At 37.5% G+C, this 18,530-nt stretch overlaps 2 protein-coding genes across 2 annotated transcripts; one reads left to right on the top strand and one right to left on the bottom strand.

Annotated features, from left to right (window-relative positions):
* Positions 1–759: 759 nt before the first annotated feature.
* Positions 760–10,844, bottom strand: LOC144451854 (splicing factor 3B subunit 4-like). Its single transcript, XM_078142762.1, has 9 exons — positions 10,641–10,844; positions 8,720–8,803; positions 7,296–7,441; positions 6,631–6,759; positions 5,939–6,119; positions 5,044–5,196; positions 4,128–4,385; positions 3,240–3,350; positions 760–1,967 (listed from the first exon to the last, which is right to left on the bottom strand). The coding sequence occupies exons 1-9, from the start codon at positions 10,672–10,674 to the stop codon at positions 1,885–1,887; spliced, it is 1,179 nt and encodes a 392-aa protein (XP_077998888.1). The 5' UTR covers positions 10,675–10,844; the 3' UTR covers positions 760–1,884.
* LOC144451208 (divergent protein kinase domain 1B-like) lies at positions 10,741–17,760 on the top strand. Its single transcript, XM_078142007.1, has 3 exons — positions 10,741–10,890; positions 15,312–15,789; positions 17,081–17,760. Exons 1-3 carry the CDS (start codon positions 10,777–10,779, stop codon positions 17,758–17,760), a joined length of 1,272 nt encoding a protein of 423 aa, XP_077998133.1. The 5' UTR covers positions 10,741–10,776.
* The last annotated feature ends 770 nt before the right edge of the window (positions 17,761–18,530 follow it).

The raw sequence follows: 18,530 nt of genomic DNA, 5'->3' as shown, positions 1-18,530 counted from the left end.
TTGTTATGACAGAAAAGAAAGAAGTCAACTCATTACTTACCGTTGATATCAAAACCAACCTTGACTATTTTGATAGAAAATAAATGATGAATTTGAATGGTTACTCTGTGTAGATGTCATTTGTCAGCCACCCAGTTATCAATATTAGCTTGGTGAGCATTCCTTTGCTTTAAAAACTGCTCCTACAATTTGGAACAGTCTTCCCCACTGTCTTCGTCACTCCCACTCTAAATCTTCCTTCCACTCTGTCCTTAAAACTTACCTATTTCAATCTTAACTCTCACTCACTTTCACACTTCTCTCTACATCCTTCCATGTTTTCAAATTCTTTCTCTGTATCCTCTCATTTTGTTAGTAGTTCTATGTCTGCACCTGGAGCTCTTCGGAGAACAGGCACATTATAAATTCACTTCACTATTATTATTAGCACATGTGAACTGATGAGGTTCAGAAGTGCTATAGGCATGGTACAATGTCTGTGTGTCTGTGTGTCTGTGTCTGTGTCTGTGTGTGTGTGTGTGTGTGTCCATGAATTCCTTAAAAGAGCAAACCTTTCCAAGGAAATAAAGGTAGTTGCATAAACTTTGGGTTCTGGAGAGTCATTTCATGATTTCACATCACATAATTTCACACACTTACCCAAAAAACACCACTGTGACATTAAAATGTTATGTCATCTTCATTGTGCTAAGTACCAGTTACTTACAGTAGAATGATATCAAACATTAACAAATTCAAGTTAAACTTATAATTTCTGACATTTTAAGTTTATTCTTCATGTGTACTCTGAAGCAGTAAAAGCACAAATTGTTTGCTAAAAAAAGAAAGGATGGTTGAATCTACAAAGCACAATGAAACAACTGGTTGTGTACGAAGAAACCCCGATACATTTCCCAAACTGGCAGTGTCTCTACTGTGAATCTAAGTACACTTTGACCATATACCCAACTGCAGGGTCTACTTCTTGACTGGCTAAAGACCTCTAAAAAAAGACACATTTGTTCTTCCACAACTGCAACACACAAGTTGGCTTTGACAATAAATAAAGATGAAAAATCTACAAAGAAAAATTGCTTTATTTTGATGAACTGAATGTTATGCTTCGTGTTTGCACAAACTGATGTTGTCATTGTTTTGTGTCCACACAAACTGATGATGACATTGTTTTGCTTTGTGTCTTCACAAACTGATGATGTCATTGCTTTGTGTTTGATACATCAAAATAACAAACAAACATGCACACAGTAAATGTCACAAATGAATTGGGAAATCTTTATACAAAAATTGACAAATTTGATATAAAGGCTCGTTGAGATGCTGAACAGTGATGAAAAAATGTATTCTAATCTGTTTTAACAGTGTAATGACATAAAGAGAGAGTGTATCACTTTGTGCAGCCACAAAACAATGACATCATTACTCTAAAGCCACAAATAAATGAAATCACAACTTTGTGTTGTCTCATTTATATGACATCATCACTTTGTGTTGTCTCATGTATATGACATCATCACTTTACGTTGTCAAAAATGTATGACATCATCAGATTTGTCTTCAGCCACGGTGTAATCTTCAGATGTCTTCCAGATTTTAACCAGCATAAATTCTGTAGGTTACATTAATTTCACAAATATCCTTTCAATCTTCTAAAACTTTTTCAAAATCTTTTTTTTTAGAAAAATGTTTTACACTCAAGTGTTCTGTAGAAGTGATTCAACTCAAAACGAATATAAAGGGTATCTTCATTCTTGAATCTTTATTGACAATAATATATGTTGTAAGTCTTGTAAGTCTATGTCAGAGAAGTCCAAATGACGACGTCACAGTTTTAGACTTGGCATCTTCCAAAATGTGGTTTGAATGTACAAGTAGTTATGTGTGATGTCATCGCCTTGGAGGAGGGGGTCTGAAACGCATTGGTGGTGGAGGTGGTCGGAATCCTCTGGGTGGGGGTCCACGCATTGGACCTAGGTGAAAAGACAAGAAAATACTATTGTGAATAAATTCCATATTTGGCTGCCATTTTTTAACAAATGTGCAATGCAAAGGTACCCCATTATATTGGGAAAAGGAGAGAGTTGAAATCATTGTCATGGCAACAAATAACATTGCAGTATATAACCCAATTGGTTTACTATATATTATACCGTACACAAGCCGAGTTATTGTCATTGAACAGAAAATATGGATTTACCCTGGTCATTGTCGTCATGACAACCTGTGTCTATGTCACTGGTTCTGCAGTCCTCGAAACATGAACATTTAAAATTGCCATTATTTTCCCTGATTTTCATGAATTGCTTGAGGCAGTATAATTATATAATTCCCCAATACTTTCCCCAGAAAATATGAGTGACCTAAGGGGCCTTTGTCAAGTTGCTAGCCTAGAATATACCCATAACCTAAGGGTTGTCACTACTCGTCTATCGAGGCATAGCGACATGCCCCTTAGGTCACTCATATTTTCCTTGGCTGAACAAAGAAAAATACTGGGGAATAATATGTAATAACACAAACATATTGTATGGGTAAAAATTAAACCTAATTTCTGGTACTGTAGACCAGTCATAGATTTCAAAAAGGTATTATTAGTCTAGTCAGTCAGTAGACTGTAATAACGTCTGACTGTAATCAGTCTGGGCTTAGTCTGCCCTAATGGGAAAAGGGAGATTAGACTGCGCCCTCAACGGCTGATTTGACAGTCTAGTCAGTCGGTAGACTGTAATAATGTCATCAGTCTGGGCTTAGTCTGCCCTATATGGGAAGAGGGAGATTAGACTGCGCCCTCAACGTCTGATCTGTCAGTCTAGTCAGTCGGTACACTGTAACAACATCATCTGTCTGGGCTTAGTCTGCCCTAATGAGAAAAGGGAGATTAGACTGCGCCCTCAACGGCTGATTTGTCAGTCTAGTCAGTCAGTAGACTATAATAATGTCATCAGTCTGGGCTTAGTCTGTCCTAATGGGAAAAGGGAGATTAGACTGCGCCCTCAACGGCTGATTTGTCAGTCTAGTCAGTCGGTAGACTGTAATAATGTCATCAGTCTGGGCTTATCAGCCTGCCCTAATGGGAAAAGGGAGATTAGACTGCGCCCTCAACGTCTGATGTCAGTCTAGTATCTAATTCTGATTGCATTGAGGAAAATGGCCTATGCGAACTACTACAATATCTCACAGTTACACCTTTCTCCCTCACCGTCCTCTGAATACACATAGAATGTCTGAAATACAACACTTACCTCCAAAATGTGGTGGCCTTGGTGGTCCAAAGTCTCTGGGTGGGGGAGGGGGTGGGCCACCCATATGATGTGGAGGAAACATTCCTGGAGGAGGCATACCAGGTGGAGGTCCTGTCAAACACAACATGTAAACAATGGTTGAATGTCAAGTATTAGAAACACATACATAATACACTACATTAATATACATAATGCACTGTAATAGTAAATGAAAGAAATTAAACTCTTGGCAGCTTGCCAGATACAACCCACGAAAAAACACCGGTGTGTTTGCTTGAATGATGTGAGCTAAGGAAAGACTTTATGCAAAAAAGACAAACTTTGGTATAGACAACAATACAACTGATACAAACACAACAGGGGGTGTCTCTCATATAGGTTCAGGTGACACCATTATCACTTTGTTTATATCTGCAGAAGTTATAATCTAACACTAACAGTCATACTTAATTTTTAAAACATACAGCATTCTATCAGAAAGAGAATGAATACTTGTGTATTTTTGAATAAATTGTTAGATTGGATTTAGAGTTCAGGTGGAATAATAAATCAAGTTTCCTTCAAGTGAAAAGCTGTTGTGCTAGAATCTTTGCTGTATGCTGTGAGATTTGTTGTCCCTGCCTGTGTAACCGACTGTTCGGTAACGCTAGATAGTTGTAAGTTCCAAAATAGAACTACCTACTCCCAACTCTATTGCAAACCATTTCCAGATAACATTACAGACTATTACACTGGAATGAAGTAACCACAACAAACAAACGCTTTACAGTATTTCCAACTTTTGCATTCAGAAATATGTAGATGTAAAACTAGTCATTTGTGATAGACATGTTATGAAGTGAACAACTGAGATCGGGTCATAGGTCAAAGGTAGTAGGTCATGTGTACCTCCAGACATGGACATCCTGGAATCCTGATTCTGCATGTTGTCTGATGCACTTGTAGATGGTGGCATTGGAGGGGGTGGAACACCCATTGGTGGGGGTGGGGGTGGCACACCCATAGGTACTGGCATTCCAGGGGGTGGCATTCCTGGTGGCATCGGCATTGGTGGCATATGCATGGCTCCTGGTGGGGGCATTCCACCAGGTGGTGGCATCCCCCCTGGTGGCATTGATGATGAGGTTGGTGGTAGAGGCATACCCGCTGAAATAATCAAAATAATCCATAAGATTATAACTTCATCTAATAACAATTCATTGTACATTTACTGAACACACAAGATACGAGTAGAATTTCTGAATTTCTAGTTTAGTCTATCACATGTATAATGGTGATAATGTACGACATTTATAGAGCCCCTTCCACATTGAATGTCATGATCAAAGTACCATTCAAGTATCACCCCGGGCACAGACCTGTATTGGCACAGAGGCCTGTATAACTTCCTCAACTCCCTGGGGAGCATACAATCCATTGCAGTCTTTATAAGTGTATAGGATTAAATCATTCACATTGTAACCTCTATCCTACCAGGTCCCCACTTATACAGCTGGGTTGACGTGTGGCACAATCATGGCTCAAATCTTGCCCATGGACTTAATTAAACCAACGACTGTGATGAGGCTCAAACCAGCAACTTGCATATTTTAGGCTGGCCTCTGTACTGATTTAAAAACCTTCAGCTTAAAAAAACAGTCGTCTGGCAGTTGTAGAAAGAGTTGGTCCAGAACAAAAGAATGATCTGAAATCCTTATGAATCCACTGATAAGATAACATTAACGTGAGAACCTGGGATTGAAACCTGGGCCTTTAACAATCATAACTCCAAGATACTGCATATACGGTAGACGATTTGACATACCTTGTGATGGAGGTGGGGGTGGGGGTAATGTTGATGTTGTTGCAGTACTGGTTGCTATGTTGGAATCATTTTGTGCTACTGGTGGTGCATCAGCAAACAACTGATGAGGTCTGTCTGCTTGTGATAAAGGATTCTGGGCTGCAAGTAACCTCTCTGTGAAAATATGAAAATGTATACAACCCTTAACACTCAAGTAATCTCTCTGTAAATATATTAACAGACATACAACCCTTAACACTCAAGTAACCTCTCTGTAAATATATTAACATGTATACAACCCTTAACACTCAAGTAAAACGCTTCACTTGTTGGTCAAGATCATTTATTCTATATCAAGTGTGAAAAAACACTGGTTTAATTGCTTTGATTGTAAGACTAGGGTGCGACCTTTATAACTTAGTCAATTTGTAAATAATGTTGGCAAGTAGCGAACTGTCGACTGATTGGACTGGTGACTTTACCATTAAAACTAATTCCGTTTGGCAACTGATTTTGGGTGCAGAACCTCAAATTACTTTGACAGATGTATTGTACTATTATATGCATACACCTACACAAGATCATAGGATGTACAATATTATGAGTAAGTCATTATCATGAAACTGTTTTGTTATACATAAATTATGTATAACAAAACAGTTTCAAAAAGCGTTCCCGTTGCAGCTAGTGCAGTTTTCAGCAAATGTGTTATGGTACTAGTATAAACAGTCACCAATCCACATAGGCTTCCACCATGGTCTCTAACTGACTAGCAAGTACAGAAGGTGTCCCAATGACCTCTCTGACCTAAAAACATTCTTGGGTGAACACTACAGACTACTAGTTTGCTAGTCATGTTTGTAAGTTATGGAATATCACAATCCTGACAATGTGGATAAGGATCTGTTGATTTTACCTGCTGCAGAACCATGTCTCTCTCCTTTAGAGTCTTTTTTAAAAGCATATGATATTGTGATTGGTCGATTACAAAGATACTGTCCATTCATAGCCTCTATTGCAGCATCTGATGTATCAAAACTAGCAAAGTTGATGAATGCATAACCTTTAGAATTGCCTGTGTCTGGATCACGCATTATCTACAAAAATCAAAATATATTATACAGTGTATAGTTAGTATATTATACAGTGTTACTGTATAGTTAGTATATTACACAGTGTATAGTTAGTATATTTTGCCTTGTTCTATCTGCCTATCTTTTCTCTCCCCCTCCCCCCCCCCCCCTCTCTCTCTCTCTCTCTCTCTCTCTCTCTCTCTCTCTCTCTCTCTCTCTCTCTCTCTCTCTCTCTCTCTCTCTCTCTCTCTCTCTCTCTCTCTCTCTCTCTCTCTCTCTCTCTCTCTCTCTCTCTCTCTCTCTCTCTCTCTCTCTCTCTCTCTCTCTCTCATTCACAGTATCAATAAATCAAAGACTTAACATTAAACAAGGCAATGATACATAATTTATTTCTACAATCATTTGAAATGATCATCACTACTGCAGTAACATACTACTTTGCCACAACAAACTGAAGACTAATCAATCAACCAACACATATTGGCCTCTTCTAAATTGTCTATAATTGGAGATCAACATGATATAAAACACTTACCTTAGGTGTCTGCAATATAACACCAAATGCACTGAATGTATCATATAACAACTTCTCATCAATTTCTGGATCTAAATTACCAATAAATATATTCGCACCAACATCTAAGTTTTTCTGATGTGCTGACGCCTGTAAACAACAAACATAGTAAACAAATTAGTACAATAACTGGATCAGTGCAAGGTTCTGTCTGGTACACGTTTAAACTAAAGTCTATTCTCCCATCGTTCATGCTGTTATTTTCATGAACTCACCAAATTGAAACTTATCTGATGGAAATGAGAACCCATGAATATTCAGTGTTCATCTAATAAATATTAATGACTGCTAAATATGGAAATGAAGTCATAAATATTCAGTGTTCATCTTATATATATTCATGACTGCTAAATAAGGAAATGGAATCATGAATATTGAGTGTTCATCTAATAAATATTCATGACTGCTAATATCCATGAACTTGAAGCAATGATGTATCATTGAAAGAATGATAGAGGTCAAAAACGTTTCAATTTGGTGTTTCTTGGCAACAAGGCAAAAGTTCTGTGACGTGAAATCATAACATGACACTCCAGACCCCCCCCCCCCCCCCCCCCCCCCCATGTTATGAAAATACCCCAATTTCCTGGAGTGGCATTCCCCTAGCTTATATCATCCATAAATACCTTATTGACCCTGATTGGTTTGCCATATAGTTTTATCATGTTCATAATTTTGATAGCATAGTCTGCATCTTCTTCTCCCAAGAATTCAACAAAGCCATAGCCTTGGTGTTGCTGTGTTACTCGGTCTTTTGGCATGTGTGTATTCACTGTAAAATAACAAATACAGTATTTAGAGTTTAATAATAATAATCTTCTTTATTCCCAGAAATATATATATACATATACATATATAACAATTCTACAATATATGAAGTATTGAACTTGGGAAAGGGAGACGAAAAATAGTTGTCTTTGCAACTAGTCGAGTCCGTCCCCTTTTACAATCTTAGGGATTAGGAATTACTAATTACTGGGGCTGCTGGTCAAATTGAGTACATTGCAATAATGACAGAATAGAAAAAAATCATAAAGGATTTACAAAATACATTGTATAAATATAGGTGGACAACAACAACAACAACAACAACAACAACAAGCAAATACACAAATACAAAGAAACAAATGACCTACTTAAATATACAGACAAACGGTAATCAATCTCTATGAATATGAAGTATAACTAGTTTACAATAAAAGGACACAAGTATGAGAGATGTTTTGATAAACAAAACAAATAAAGTGACATAATTATCGTGAGTTAACTCACTCACTGTCCTGTGAGGGATAACTGCCTTACAGCTCAATAAAACGGAAAGCAGCACACCAAGTCAAGTGATGTGTGCCACCTTAACAGCTGAGCAAGTCCACATGAAATTGATGGCTGACAGGACTTAATTTGCATATTGATTTGCATATAAATAACATGATAATTTGCATATTGCTTTGCAAATAGTAATCAGCATATGAATATGCATGTCTTCAACACTGGAACAAACTCTGACATATTTATTTTAACACATACACACATGTACATTGGGGATCAGCCATTTCTCTTCATGTGAAAGTATTATCATAATTTTGTCATTCAAAGATTACTAAAGCTCAAGGATTGTAGAACATTTTTGAAGCACGGTAGAAACCTGCCAAGCGTTGGGGGCTAGATGGCAAGGACAGTGTTTGCACTTTGCTTTCTCTATAGTGGGGAGAACACTGATGACACAGTGTCTCCTGATCTTACAGACTACAGTAAGATTGCTTGCTCCATAGTCACTTGATGAAGTATATCAGGTTGCACCAAACCATGCATGTAGATTTATTCCAAGGGTGTAATTCATTGTAACTGAAGTGTATTAAGCTGCAGCATATTGTCAGAAATTGCTGTATAAAAACATTGAATAGTAAACTGATAAAGTAGACTTTGTCACAGTTTCAACAAGGACGACCTTTTATTTCAAATTTTATTGTTAGCGTATCTTTGTTGCAAAATAGACATTAATAGAATAGACAATTTCTTTTCCTTCTGTAAAGATAGGATGATAACTTACCAACAGGTCCTGCCTGTAAAAACAGTTCCCATAGTAATGCTTCACTAACTTTTTCATCTAAAGCACCAACATATACAGTGGCATCTGAAATAAATTAACAAAAAACATTAGTAAATTGTTAATTCACTTTCGCATTGTGCTGATAATGATAGCCAAGATGGTATTGCAAAGTCAAAGTGTTGATTTTATTTATACAACCCATAACACCAAAGTAAAGCATTTTCTGTATGTACCACAATCATTTATAGCATCCATATGAAGTGTAAAAGTATACTGTTTCATTTGCTAATACAACCCATAACACCAAAGTAAAGCATTTTCTGTATGTACCACAATTGTTTATAGCATCCATACAACCCATAACACCAAAGTAAAGCATTTTCTGTATGTACCACAATCGTTTATAGCATCCATACAACCCATAACACCAAAGTAAAGCATTTTCTGTATGTACCACAATCATTTATAGCATCGATATCAAGTGTAAATGTATACTGTTTCATTTGCTAATTGACCACATTAGAAAGGCCACATGCTAGGCTTGTAAATAAACCAATTGAAACAGTATACGTTTACACTTGATATGAAGTGTAGCACATAGAGAAAGTGCTTTACTTCAGTGTTACTAGTTGTATCAGAATACTGAACAGATTGAATGATTACAATATTAAAGAATCCCCCCCCCCCCGAAGAAAGAATATGCCATTTGTGTAATGATAAAGCTAATGGTGATGAAATCAATGTTGTCATAGTTACAACAAAGTAACTAAAGCTAACATTAAATATACTAATATGAATATATATATTATATCATATATTCATATAATATGATAGCATATTAAAATTGCCCAAAGAATTTTTTTAAAGAAACAATGAGTTCAAATCATGAAATCGTCACTTCTGTACTATCTTTGTACTTAATACTGTTTACAGTTGTATATATAATCTCTCTGTGTTTATACTTTCTGCATGTTGACTTTAGATGATGTATCTCCACATGTATTAATCATGTTAAATAAAACATAGTACTCTGCACTGAACAGAAAATGGGAAAGAGTTCCTTGAGTTTTGGCCCCCCACCTACCCCAAATATATTGGGGGAGGGGGGGACATAACTAGCATATGATCTAATTCTAAAGAGGGGATTCTTTGATGGGGCAATGAATAAAAAGAGGGGCAATATGTTGTTGTTGTTGTTGTTGTTTGTTTGTTTTGGGGGGGCAAAGATTTTTTTTTAATTTAGAAGTTAGTGATAATTTCATCGTGGTGTTACACTGGATCTAAATGTATGGGAAACCATGAAATATAAACAACATCAAACCTCACAGAATGTCAGATTAAATAAATTCAGATTATTTATATATTATCCTACTTTATCACACGAGACATTGCACTGATGGTTTTTGTGTAGATTTGTTAATTTTGTATTATATGTACAAACCAACCACCACATATTTCTACCTGAAAAAAAAAGATATGGATAACGCGTACCGTCACTGTACGTACCCGTAGGCCGTACGTACGTTACAACTTACAGTACACGCGTCATGTGTAATATTAGTACACTGAATGTCTTCAATTTTACATGATATAAGAATTTCGGGAGTTTCGGATTAGCTAGGGTTTGAGTGAGGGTCAGTAGCGGCATAAGTGACAGTAATTCCTCGAAGTTTTTGAGGAGTGTTCGGAGTACACGATCACCGTTTCTCATCAACAAAGCGAGACGAACAACGTGACGCGTGTTTAATATCAGAGTTTGATTACACACGAGTGTAAATGGTGCCCTGTGTTACATAGGTAGGGTAATTTCATTCTTTCTTTGACCCTATACAAAGCAGTCTCAGAATCTAACACATTTGTAATAACGAACATCTCACGATGTTCGTGAATGTTTTATTTCAAAGCTGATAAATCGACTAACCTTGGTTTCTTTCTGAAATGGGTCCAGCCGCCATCTTGAAAAACGCCGCTTCGGCGTTGCTAGTTTGTTTGTCAGTTCTTCCCTGCAGTGCATCTTAGTTCCGCACCTGTGCAAGCGAACTCATTCATCGGACAATATGCGGCGTATTCCAGAATGGAAACGCATAGGGGTTGTACTTCTAACTTTCTATCTCGTAATATTCATTCTGGATTACGAAGAAAAGTGTGGGGAACACCATCTGATATATACGGTGAGTTTTTCCAGAAAAAAAAGTTCTATGTAAAAGTGAGTCTCATACTTTTCGGTCTCACATTCGAAAAATCACAATAACACCAGACAAAAGTAGTCAAACAAGAGATAATTATGTCGAGGCTCCAGGAAATATTTCCCTTCAGAGGGGTTGTCTCAGCATGTACAGGGAAATCATGTATGGTGTCATCATGATTTTTCGTATGTGAGACAAAATCTGAGGCTCAGTGTGACTTTTGTGAGACTAGACATATTCTCCAAGAATGTGAATCTGCTGAGACCAACTTTATACTCGTTCAAGGAAGTCACTAGTCTTGCTGCTAGACGTTCGGGCTTTCTTTCGATACTATAAGCGAACGAAGTTCGCAGTGAGGACTTGCCCGAACTATTGTCCTCTGTTTGTGCTTGTCGCTAATACGGTTCTCTGATTGGCAGTTATTTATATCCTGATGACATTTGCTAGACCTCGGATGTCCCATCCTCGATGTTTGGGCGGGTGTCGTATTCTATCGGAAGAACATCCGAGGTTTAGCAGATAGACTAGGAAGTCACAAGAAGTACAAGTGTACAAGTTAGCACAATGCGTGTATGGAAACGCATAGGGGTTGTTCTTCTAACCATACATTTTGTCATATTAATTCTGGATTACCAGCAAACGTGTGGGGAACACCATCTGATATATACGGTGAGTTTTTTCCCCCAGAAAAAAAGTTCTAAAAGTTATGCCCGCCCACCCAAGGATACTACCTCAGTGGTGTCTAGATACAGTAACTAGAGGAGGAACTAAGTTCTTTGCCATTATTCCTCTTTTTCGTACGTTTCCTTTGCATGATAGAGGTAGGAAGTCTGTGTTTCTACCTCCATACCTCCATACAATTTGCTGTTAATGGAGTCATGATGGATGAATCATTAGAGTGGCCAGCTTTGAATCTGTACTGTTACATGTATATAATATGGCACTTGCTTTTAGTGTTCGTTCAGTTATGTATATAGCCGGGTTATTTTTTATTTTTTGTTTTTTGTTTTACTTTTTAAATCTGACCCCTTCAGCTCTTTACCTAATAGCTAACCCTTTGGCAAATGACAAAGGCAGAAACCTGACACCCCCCCCCCCCCCTGCCCTCCAAAAAATAGTAATAAACCCAGGGAATTGTGCTAGTATATTTCACAAAAATGTAATTTTCTAGCTTTCATCTCTAATGATTAAACTTCTGATGTACTAATATGCCATTATATTTTATGATCGCATAATTTTGTTGCATCTCTGAAGTAATCATAATCTTATAAAAGTAGACCTTCCTATACACTATGTGCAATTACATGTAATTAGGCATTCAGTTCATTACATCTTGCCTTCATGTTACTTATATTTTGTCAGTTGTAAATCATGTCTCAGTGATGGATAGCTGCACTAGCACTCTACCCTACTGCTAAAACAGGATACCCTACTCGCCTCTCATTTCGCCCTCTCCATTCTTAAAAACAGAATGCTTCCTTACTGAGTAGACCTTGCTAATATCAAACCAGACAAATCAGAGGTAGATTGCTGAGTCTCTGGTAATAGTCTAATCATGGCTAGACCCTGTGACTCCACAACAGTCGTTTACCAATGCTTCATATAAATGGACGAGTGTACCTGAGTCATAGATCTAGCCTATCTGTTTATATATAGTTTGATGTTAATTCATTGTCAACTGTTAATATATATAGACCCAAAGCTTGGTAGTATTTTATTATACAATGTAGATCCTCGTAATATCCCGTTAGTGTTAGACTATTTTTGCTGATAGCTGTTTCTTAAATCAGAGAAATTTGATAAAAAATTCATGGCAGCATACATTTTATTTTCAATGAGTTATCCAAGTTTCCTTTGCATAAAACACTGTCTTTATGATACTAAACACTAAAATAAATTAGACTGAACAATCTGTTATTGTTTCTACATGATAATGCTAATGTAGCCTATACAATCACAGGCTTACATGAGTTGGAGTTTGTGGTTACATAAGCAGAAGTGTATTATGTAGTCTAGCTGCTAGATTCCGGGCTTTCTTCCATTACAACAAGCGTTCATAGGTCACTTTGCTTCAGTCTCTTTGCACTTGAAAGGTGCAGTCGGGGTTGAACTATGATGAGTGACCTTCAGTCACCTTCACAGTAAATGGAATAGTCCAAGGGTCTAGATCAATGATAGACAATGGAGAAGAAATCTTCTCCCCTGTCTATGGATCAATTAACAACAAATTTTTTTGAAGAAGGTCAGTGCTAATAGCGTATACCACCTCTGAATAAAGACAATGGGATGTATATACTAGTAGTCATGGTGTCTATTCAGGTAGAACAAAAGGGGAGTACCAGGTACCTTTATTTGCTGTTGTTTAGTCAGGAAACTATATTCAAAGAAACAAATTTCAAACACAGTGTAGGGGCTATGTGTTTATACTTGTTTGTGCATAGTTGAGTGTTTGTTTCGGTGTGATAATCTGCCAGAAGATAAGAGATAAAGCATTTGTCCCTGTTGTAACCATCTCCCTGGTTTAATTATGAGTTCAGGGGTGTGTTAATTTGCATAAGAGGGTCTGAGGAGATGATACAGCAGAAAAAGAGAAAATTAGCTAGGGAAAGAAGGAAAAAAAGTTTTATATCACCACAAAAATCAATCAGTGAATTGATCAATATCAGACACAAAATAAGTTTTATTTCACCACAAAATTAAACATTCATTCAATGGATCAATCATTCAATAGAGCAATTGATTGTTCAACCGATTACACGCTTGTTGTATCGGTGAAAGTTGGTGGAGGGTCTATGGTCATGCTATGCAATATATTGTGGATCGGATCAGATGAGTAAACTCATTACCTTATACTTATTCATGAGAAAGGTAACATGACAGTTCATGTTTATGTTATGCAAATTGGTCTTTGGTACCCTCTTGTCTGGTTAGTGTAATCTTTGGACATGTCTGTCATTTTCTTAGTAATGAACATTTCTGCTCACAGAATAAAAAAAAACTCTTTGAAACAAATCCCAAATTTTCACTGACGTCTCCTCAGCATAATCAGGGTACAATAGGCTATTGTCATAATCAGGGTACAATAGGCTATTGTCATAATCAAGGTACAATAGGCTGTTGTCATAATCAGGGTACAATAGGCTGTTATCATTCTCTTCTTTGCTGTTAATGGAGTCATGATGGATGAATCATTAGAGTGGCCAGCTTTGAATCTGTACATTGCTGGTTGTGTAGTCATGATGGTTGAATGGTTAGAGTGGTTGGCTTGTAATCTGTACATTGCTGGTTGTGGAGTCATGATGGTTGAATGGTTAGAGTGTCTGGCTTGTAATCTATACATTGGTGGTTGTGGAGTCATGATGGTTGAATGGGTAGAGTGGTTGGCTTGTAATCTGTACATTGGTGGTTGTGGAGTCATGATGGTTGAATGGGTAGAGTGGTTGGCTTGTAATCTGTACATTGGTGGTTGTGGAGTCATGATGGTTGAATGGGTAGAGTGGTTGGCTTGTAATCTGTACATTGGTGGTTGTGGAGTCATGATGGTTGAATGGGTAGAGTGGTTGGCTTGTAATCTGTACATTGCTGGTTGTGGAGTCATGATGGTTGAATGGGTAGAGTGGTTGGCTTGTAATCTGTACATTGCTGGTTGTGGAGTCATGATGGTTGAATGGTTAGAGTGGTTGGCTTGTAATCTGTACATTGCTGGTTGTGGAGTCATGATGGGTGAATGGTTAGAGTGGCTGACTTGTAATCAGTACATTGTTGGTTGTGGAGTCATGATGGTTGAATGGTTAGAGTGGCTGGCTTGTAATCTGTACATTGCTGGTTGTGGAGTCATGATGGTTGAATGGTTAGAGTGGTTGGCTTGTAATCTGTACATTGCTGGTTGTGGAGTCATGCTGGTTGAATGGTTAGAGTGTCCGGCTTTATTTGAACCTGCAGGTTGCAGGATGTACGCTAAAACCCAGTGGTCAAGATTTAAAAAACAATGGTGCCCCAGTTAACACAGCTGTATAACTGGGGACCTGGTAGGATAGAGGTTGCTATGTGAATGTTTTAATCCTATGTACTTATCAGAGGTTGCACTGAACTGTATGCTTCACAGTGTGTTGAGGCAGTATAAAGGACTGTTGTCCCACTATAGGTCTGTGCCAGGGGTAATTATTACAAAAGACTTTTGCCACTGTGATTGTTAAATGCTGAATTATCCCAAGACAATAACCTGTTGCGCAAGGAATTGAGAGAACTGAAAAGTGAGGTTTCTGACCTTGACCAATACCACAGGCGAGTTAACCTCAAAATCTGTGGGATACCCGAGTCACAGAATGGAAACAAGAACACAGATAAAATAAAAATCATTTTGTCGATTTTACATTGAATGTTTTTTTTTCTGTTTGTTTAACCAGTGTGCACTATACAAACAATATAAAGTGTCTGGAACCCTATGCAGTCAGCTTTGTGATGACAATTTCTTCAGAACATCTAAGAAACAATGTTTGTCTATCGGTGTTGCAAAACAAGTCATACAGTATCTTGATTGGCCTGTGGGTCTTGTTGATTCTTTAGTTGTCAAATTCCAAACATCTTGGTACAAGGACTACCAGAATAACCAAGGGACTGTTGACTTGATCAATACAGCCAGAAACCAATGCCTTCATGAAACGTCCAGTCACAGACTGTGTGAGCAGTATACCGACTCCATCATAGTACAAGCTGATACAAATAATGATGGTTATGTGGATGAAATTGAAGCCGTTACCATGGCAATATTGCTTAGAAATAGAGAATTTGTGATGTTGACCATGCTTGATCAAAGCAATATTGTGACTAAGTTACTTGGTTACTGTGGTGGAATGTATGCTGTTGAAAATGTAGATAGTACAGGTAAGCGAATTCAGAGAGACACTTTGGATTTCTTGCATTCCTTTAAAAATTATATTTGAAATTAGGATTCTTGATCATTTTTAGTGTTATATCATTTCTATGACGTAGTCAGTGTGGCATCATTTCTATGACTTAGTCTGTGTGACATCATTTCTAGGACTTAGTCTGTGTTACATCATTTCTAGGACTTAGTCTGTGTGGTATCATTTCTAGGACTTAGTCTGTGTGATATTACTAGGACTTAGTCTGTGTTGTATCATTTCTAGGACTTAGTCTGTGTGACATCATTTCTAGGACTTAGTCTGTGTTACATCATTTCTAGGACTTAGTCTGTGTGATATCATTTCTAGGACTTAGTCTGTGTGATATCATTTCTAGAACTCTACATACACAGACTGACATGATCTTATCACACACTTAGTTATCCTACTACTTTAGTTCTTAGAACTATCACAGACTAAGGCGGTTTTAAGAGAACCTTCTTGCACACACACACACACACAGGCACACACACACACACACACACACACATGCATGCACACAAAGTGTCAAAGTCACTTTCTGATGAATTACTTTGAATCTGGAAAAATTGCTGTGTTGACAATATGTTTGAGAATATAGAAAAATTATTTTAGTTGAAAATGCTAACATGGACAACGAGATGAGAAAAAAGACCCTTCTAAAATGCATCCATTTCTCATTCCAGTTTGAAATTCAGATATTATTTCCCAATATTTTTCTTTGTTCAGCCAAGGAAAATTCAAGTGACCCAGACCATGGGTCTTGTCACTACTCCTGGTACTAGTTGCCAAATAAGTAATGACAAAACCCGTATGTCAAGAGTATTTTCTGGCTGAATGAAGAAAAATATTGGGGAATAATACAATTATACCGTCTAAAATATAATTCATGAAAATCTGGAAAAATAATGTAGATTTGAACTTTTCGACTCGTATTTCGAACACTGCAGAACCAGTGACGTAGACACAGGTTGTCTTGATGTATATCAACCTGGGTAGAGAATTCATATTTTCTACAGAAAGACAATATCTTACCTCTGCAGCCTGGGTTCAAACCCACCCGGTGTCGGCTGGGTTTGATTAAAATTTACCACGCTGTAAGTAAATTTTTCCCTGGGTACTTTGGTTTCCTCCAGCACTAACACTTAACCAAAGGAGCCTATAAATGGGACTAGCTCCCACTGGTTATCTGATAAATAAATTTTAAAAAATATCTGGCATTTGCATCAGTGGTATAATTAATTTGTTGTATATCTACTGTTATTCTGTAGTGGATCAAGTGTTTGGTACAGCTGACCACATTCTAGATGTCTTTCCAATGGAAGGCCTTGATCTAATCATCTCCATTATTCCTGAGACAACTATTCGTAAGTTCGATCCCCTAGCCAAATATTTCTACTCACTATTTATCCAGAAATACATACCAGTGACTGAAGACAAAAACTGGCTGACAAATCAAATTTTTGAGTTATTGAATAATATTGTGGACTTTCAAGGTACACGTTTTCATTTATGTGATATTCATTGGGCTAATTTTGGTATAATAAAACGAGGTTTTGAAAAAGTCCTTGTTATTCTTGACTCGGATGATTTGTACCCATCCAATATCGTGAGTGAGAAACTACAAACGATTAAATGCGAGGATCACGATGACTGTCACCTTGGTGATCATTTAGACTGCGTGTCATCTTGTAATTACAATTTAGGCACTTGTCAAGCTAAACTTACTAAACAGGATTTAAATATATTGTGTTGGAACTTACTACACACCGTTTGGGTGCCAGGTTTTGCTGGTGATAACATTGATGAGATGTTTCCACTCGCCAGAGTACATGAATTACTACGAGCTTGTAACCAATTGCCAATGTATGCTAATAGTACTGCGTATAGACAGCAGGGACTTAGGACTGTACAAACTATATTTCAGCAAATTACAGGCTATTACAAATAGATTTCACATTTACATTATGTAATGACTATATTACAATTTACATTCGGTTATTGGAAAGACAAAAGATCATACAGTTTGGCCACTGAGGGGGTTCTACGAATTTTAACTAAAAGTGTGTCAAAATGATTCTGTCTTGTAATGTATGTAGTGTGCTTTGGAAATTGTAACGCTTAGTTCTTGTACCACAACCATGGGTTCTAATCACTTATGAGTAACAGTTCACCTGTTCAGGTCTACAGACTTTGTCAACTTGTCTGCTGAGTTTACCACTTGCCAGCACAGTGGTGCTAAATCACACAAATAATGATGTAATTGGTTTACCCCCCTCATCCCTGTTCATGGTGTGGTTCCTGTGTTTTCTGACAAAGCCTGTTGACCTGTACAGGTGAACATTACACATAATTAATTAGAACCCTTGGTTTTGGTACAAGAATTCATTTCTCCTGTAGTTATTTTGCAACAAAATTAGAGTGGACTTGAAGTCGTGTTGCGACTGTAAGATACATCGTGACGTTTTGCCCTCACCTGGTGGGAGGGGTCGGCCGATGTGTGAGGGCGCCCCGTCACGACGCACCTTACAGACAAAGTGGTGTTGTGAAGGGATTTCTTTCAACTCAACTCAAATCATAATTTAAACTTTTTCTTGCTATAATAGTTTGAGAAACATAAAATTAACTGAGGCTGGCCTAATGCTTACAAACTAACAATCTCAGGCAACTCAACCATTCTGTCCTGGCTATACACTACACTGCCAATGGCATTGAATCACA

The sequence above is a fragment of the Glandiceps talaboti genome, chromosome 21 (genome assembly GCF_964340395.1).
Source record: "Glandiceps talaboti chromosome 21, keGlaTala1.1, whole genome shotgun sequence".
NCBI lineage: Eukaryota > Metazoa > Hemichordata > Enteropneusta > Spengelidae > Glandiceps > Glandiceps talaboti.
Note: the sequence above shows the minus strand (reverse complement) of the source record. Positions and strands in the feature narration are given on the sequence as shown.

Coding starts and splice junctions, on each gene's coding strand:
- LOC144451854 (XM_078142762.1), bottom strand. CDS start 10,674: ATGGCGGCTGGACCCATTTCAGAAAGAAACCAAG. Junction 6,120..6,630: donor TTATATTGCAGACACCTAAG/GTAAGTGTTTTA, acceptor TGATTTTTGTAG/ATAATGCGTGATCCAGACAC. Junction 5,197..5,938: donor GAGACATGGTTCTGCAGCAG/GTAAAATCAACA, acceptor ATATTTTCACAG/AGAGGTTACTTGCAGCCCAG.
- LOC144451208 (XM_078142007.1), top strand. CDS start 10,777: ATGCGGCGTATTCCAGAATGGAAACGCATAGGGGTTGTACTTCTAACT. Junction 10,891..15,311: donor AACACCATCTGATATATACG/GTGAGTTTTTCC, acceptor TTGTTTAACCAG/TGTGCACTATACAAACAATA. Junction 15,790..17,080: donor TGAAAATGTAGATAGTACAG/GTAAGCGAATTC, acceptor GTTATTCTGTAG/TGGATCAAGTGTTTGGTACA.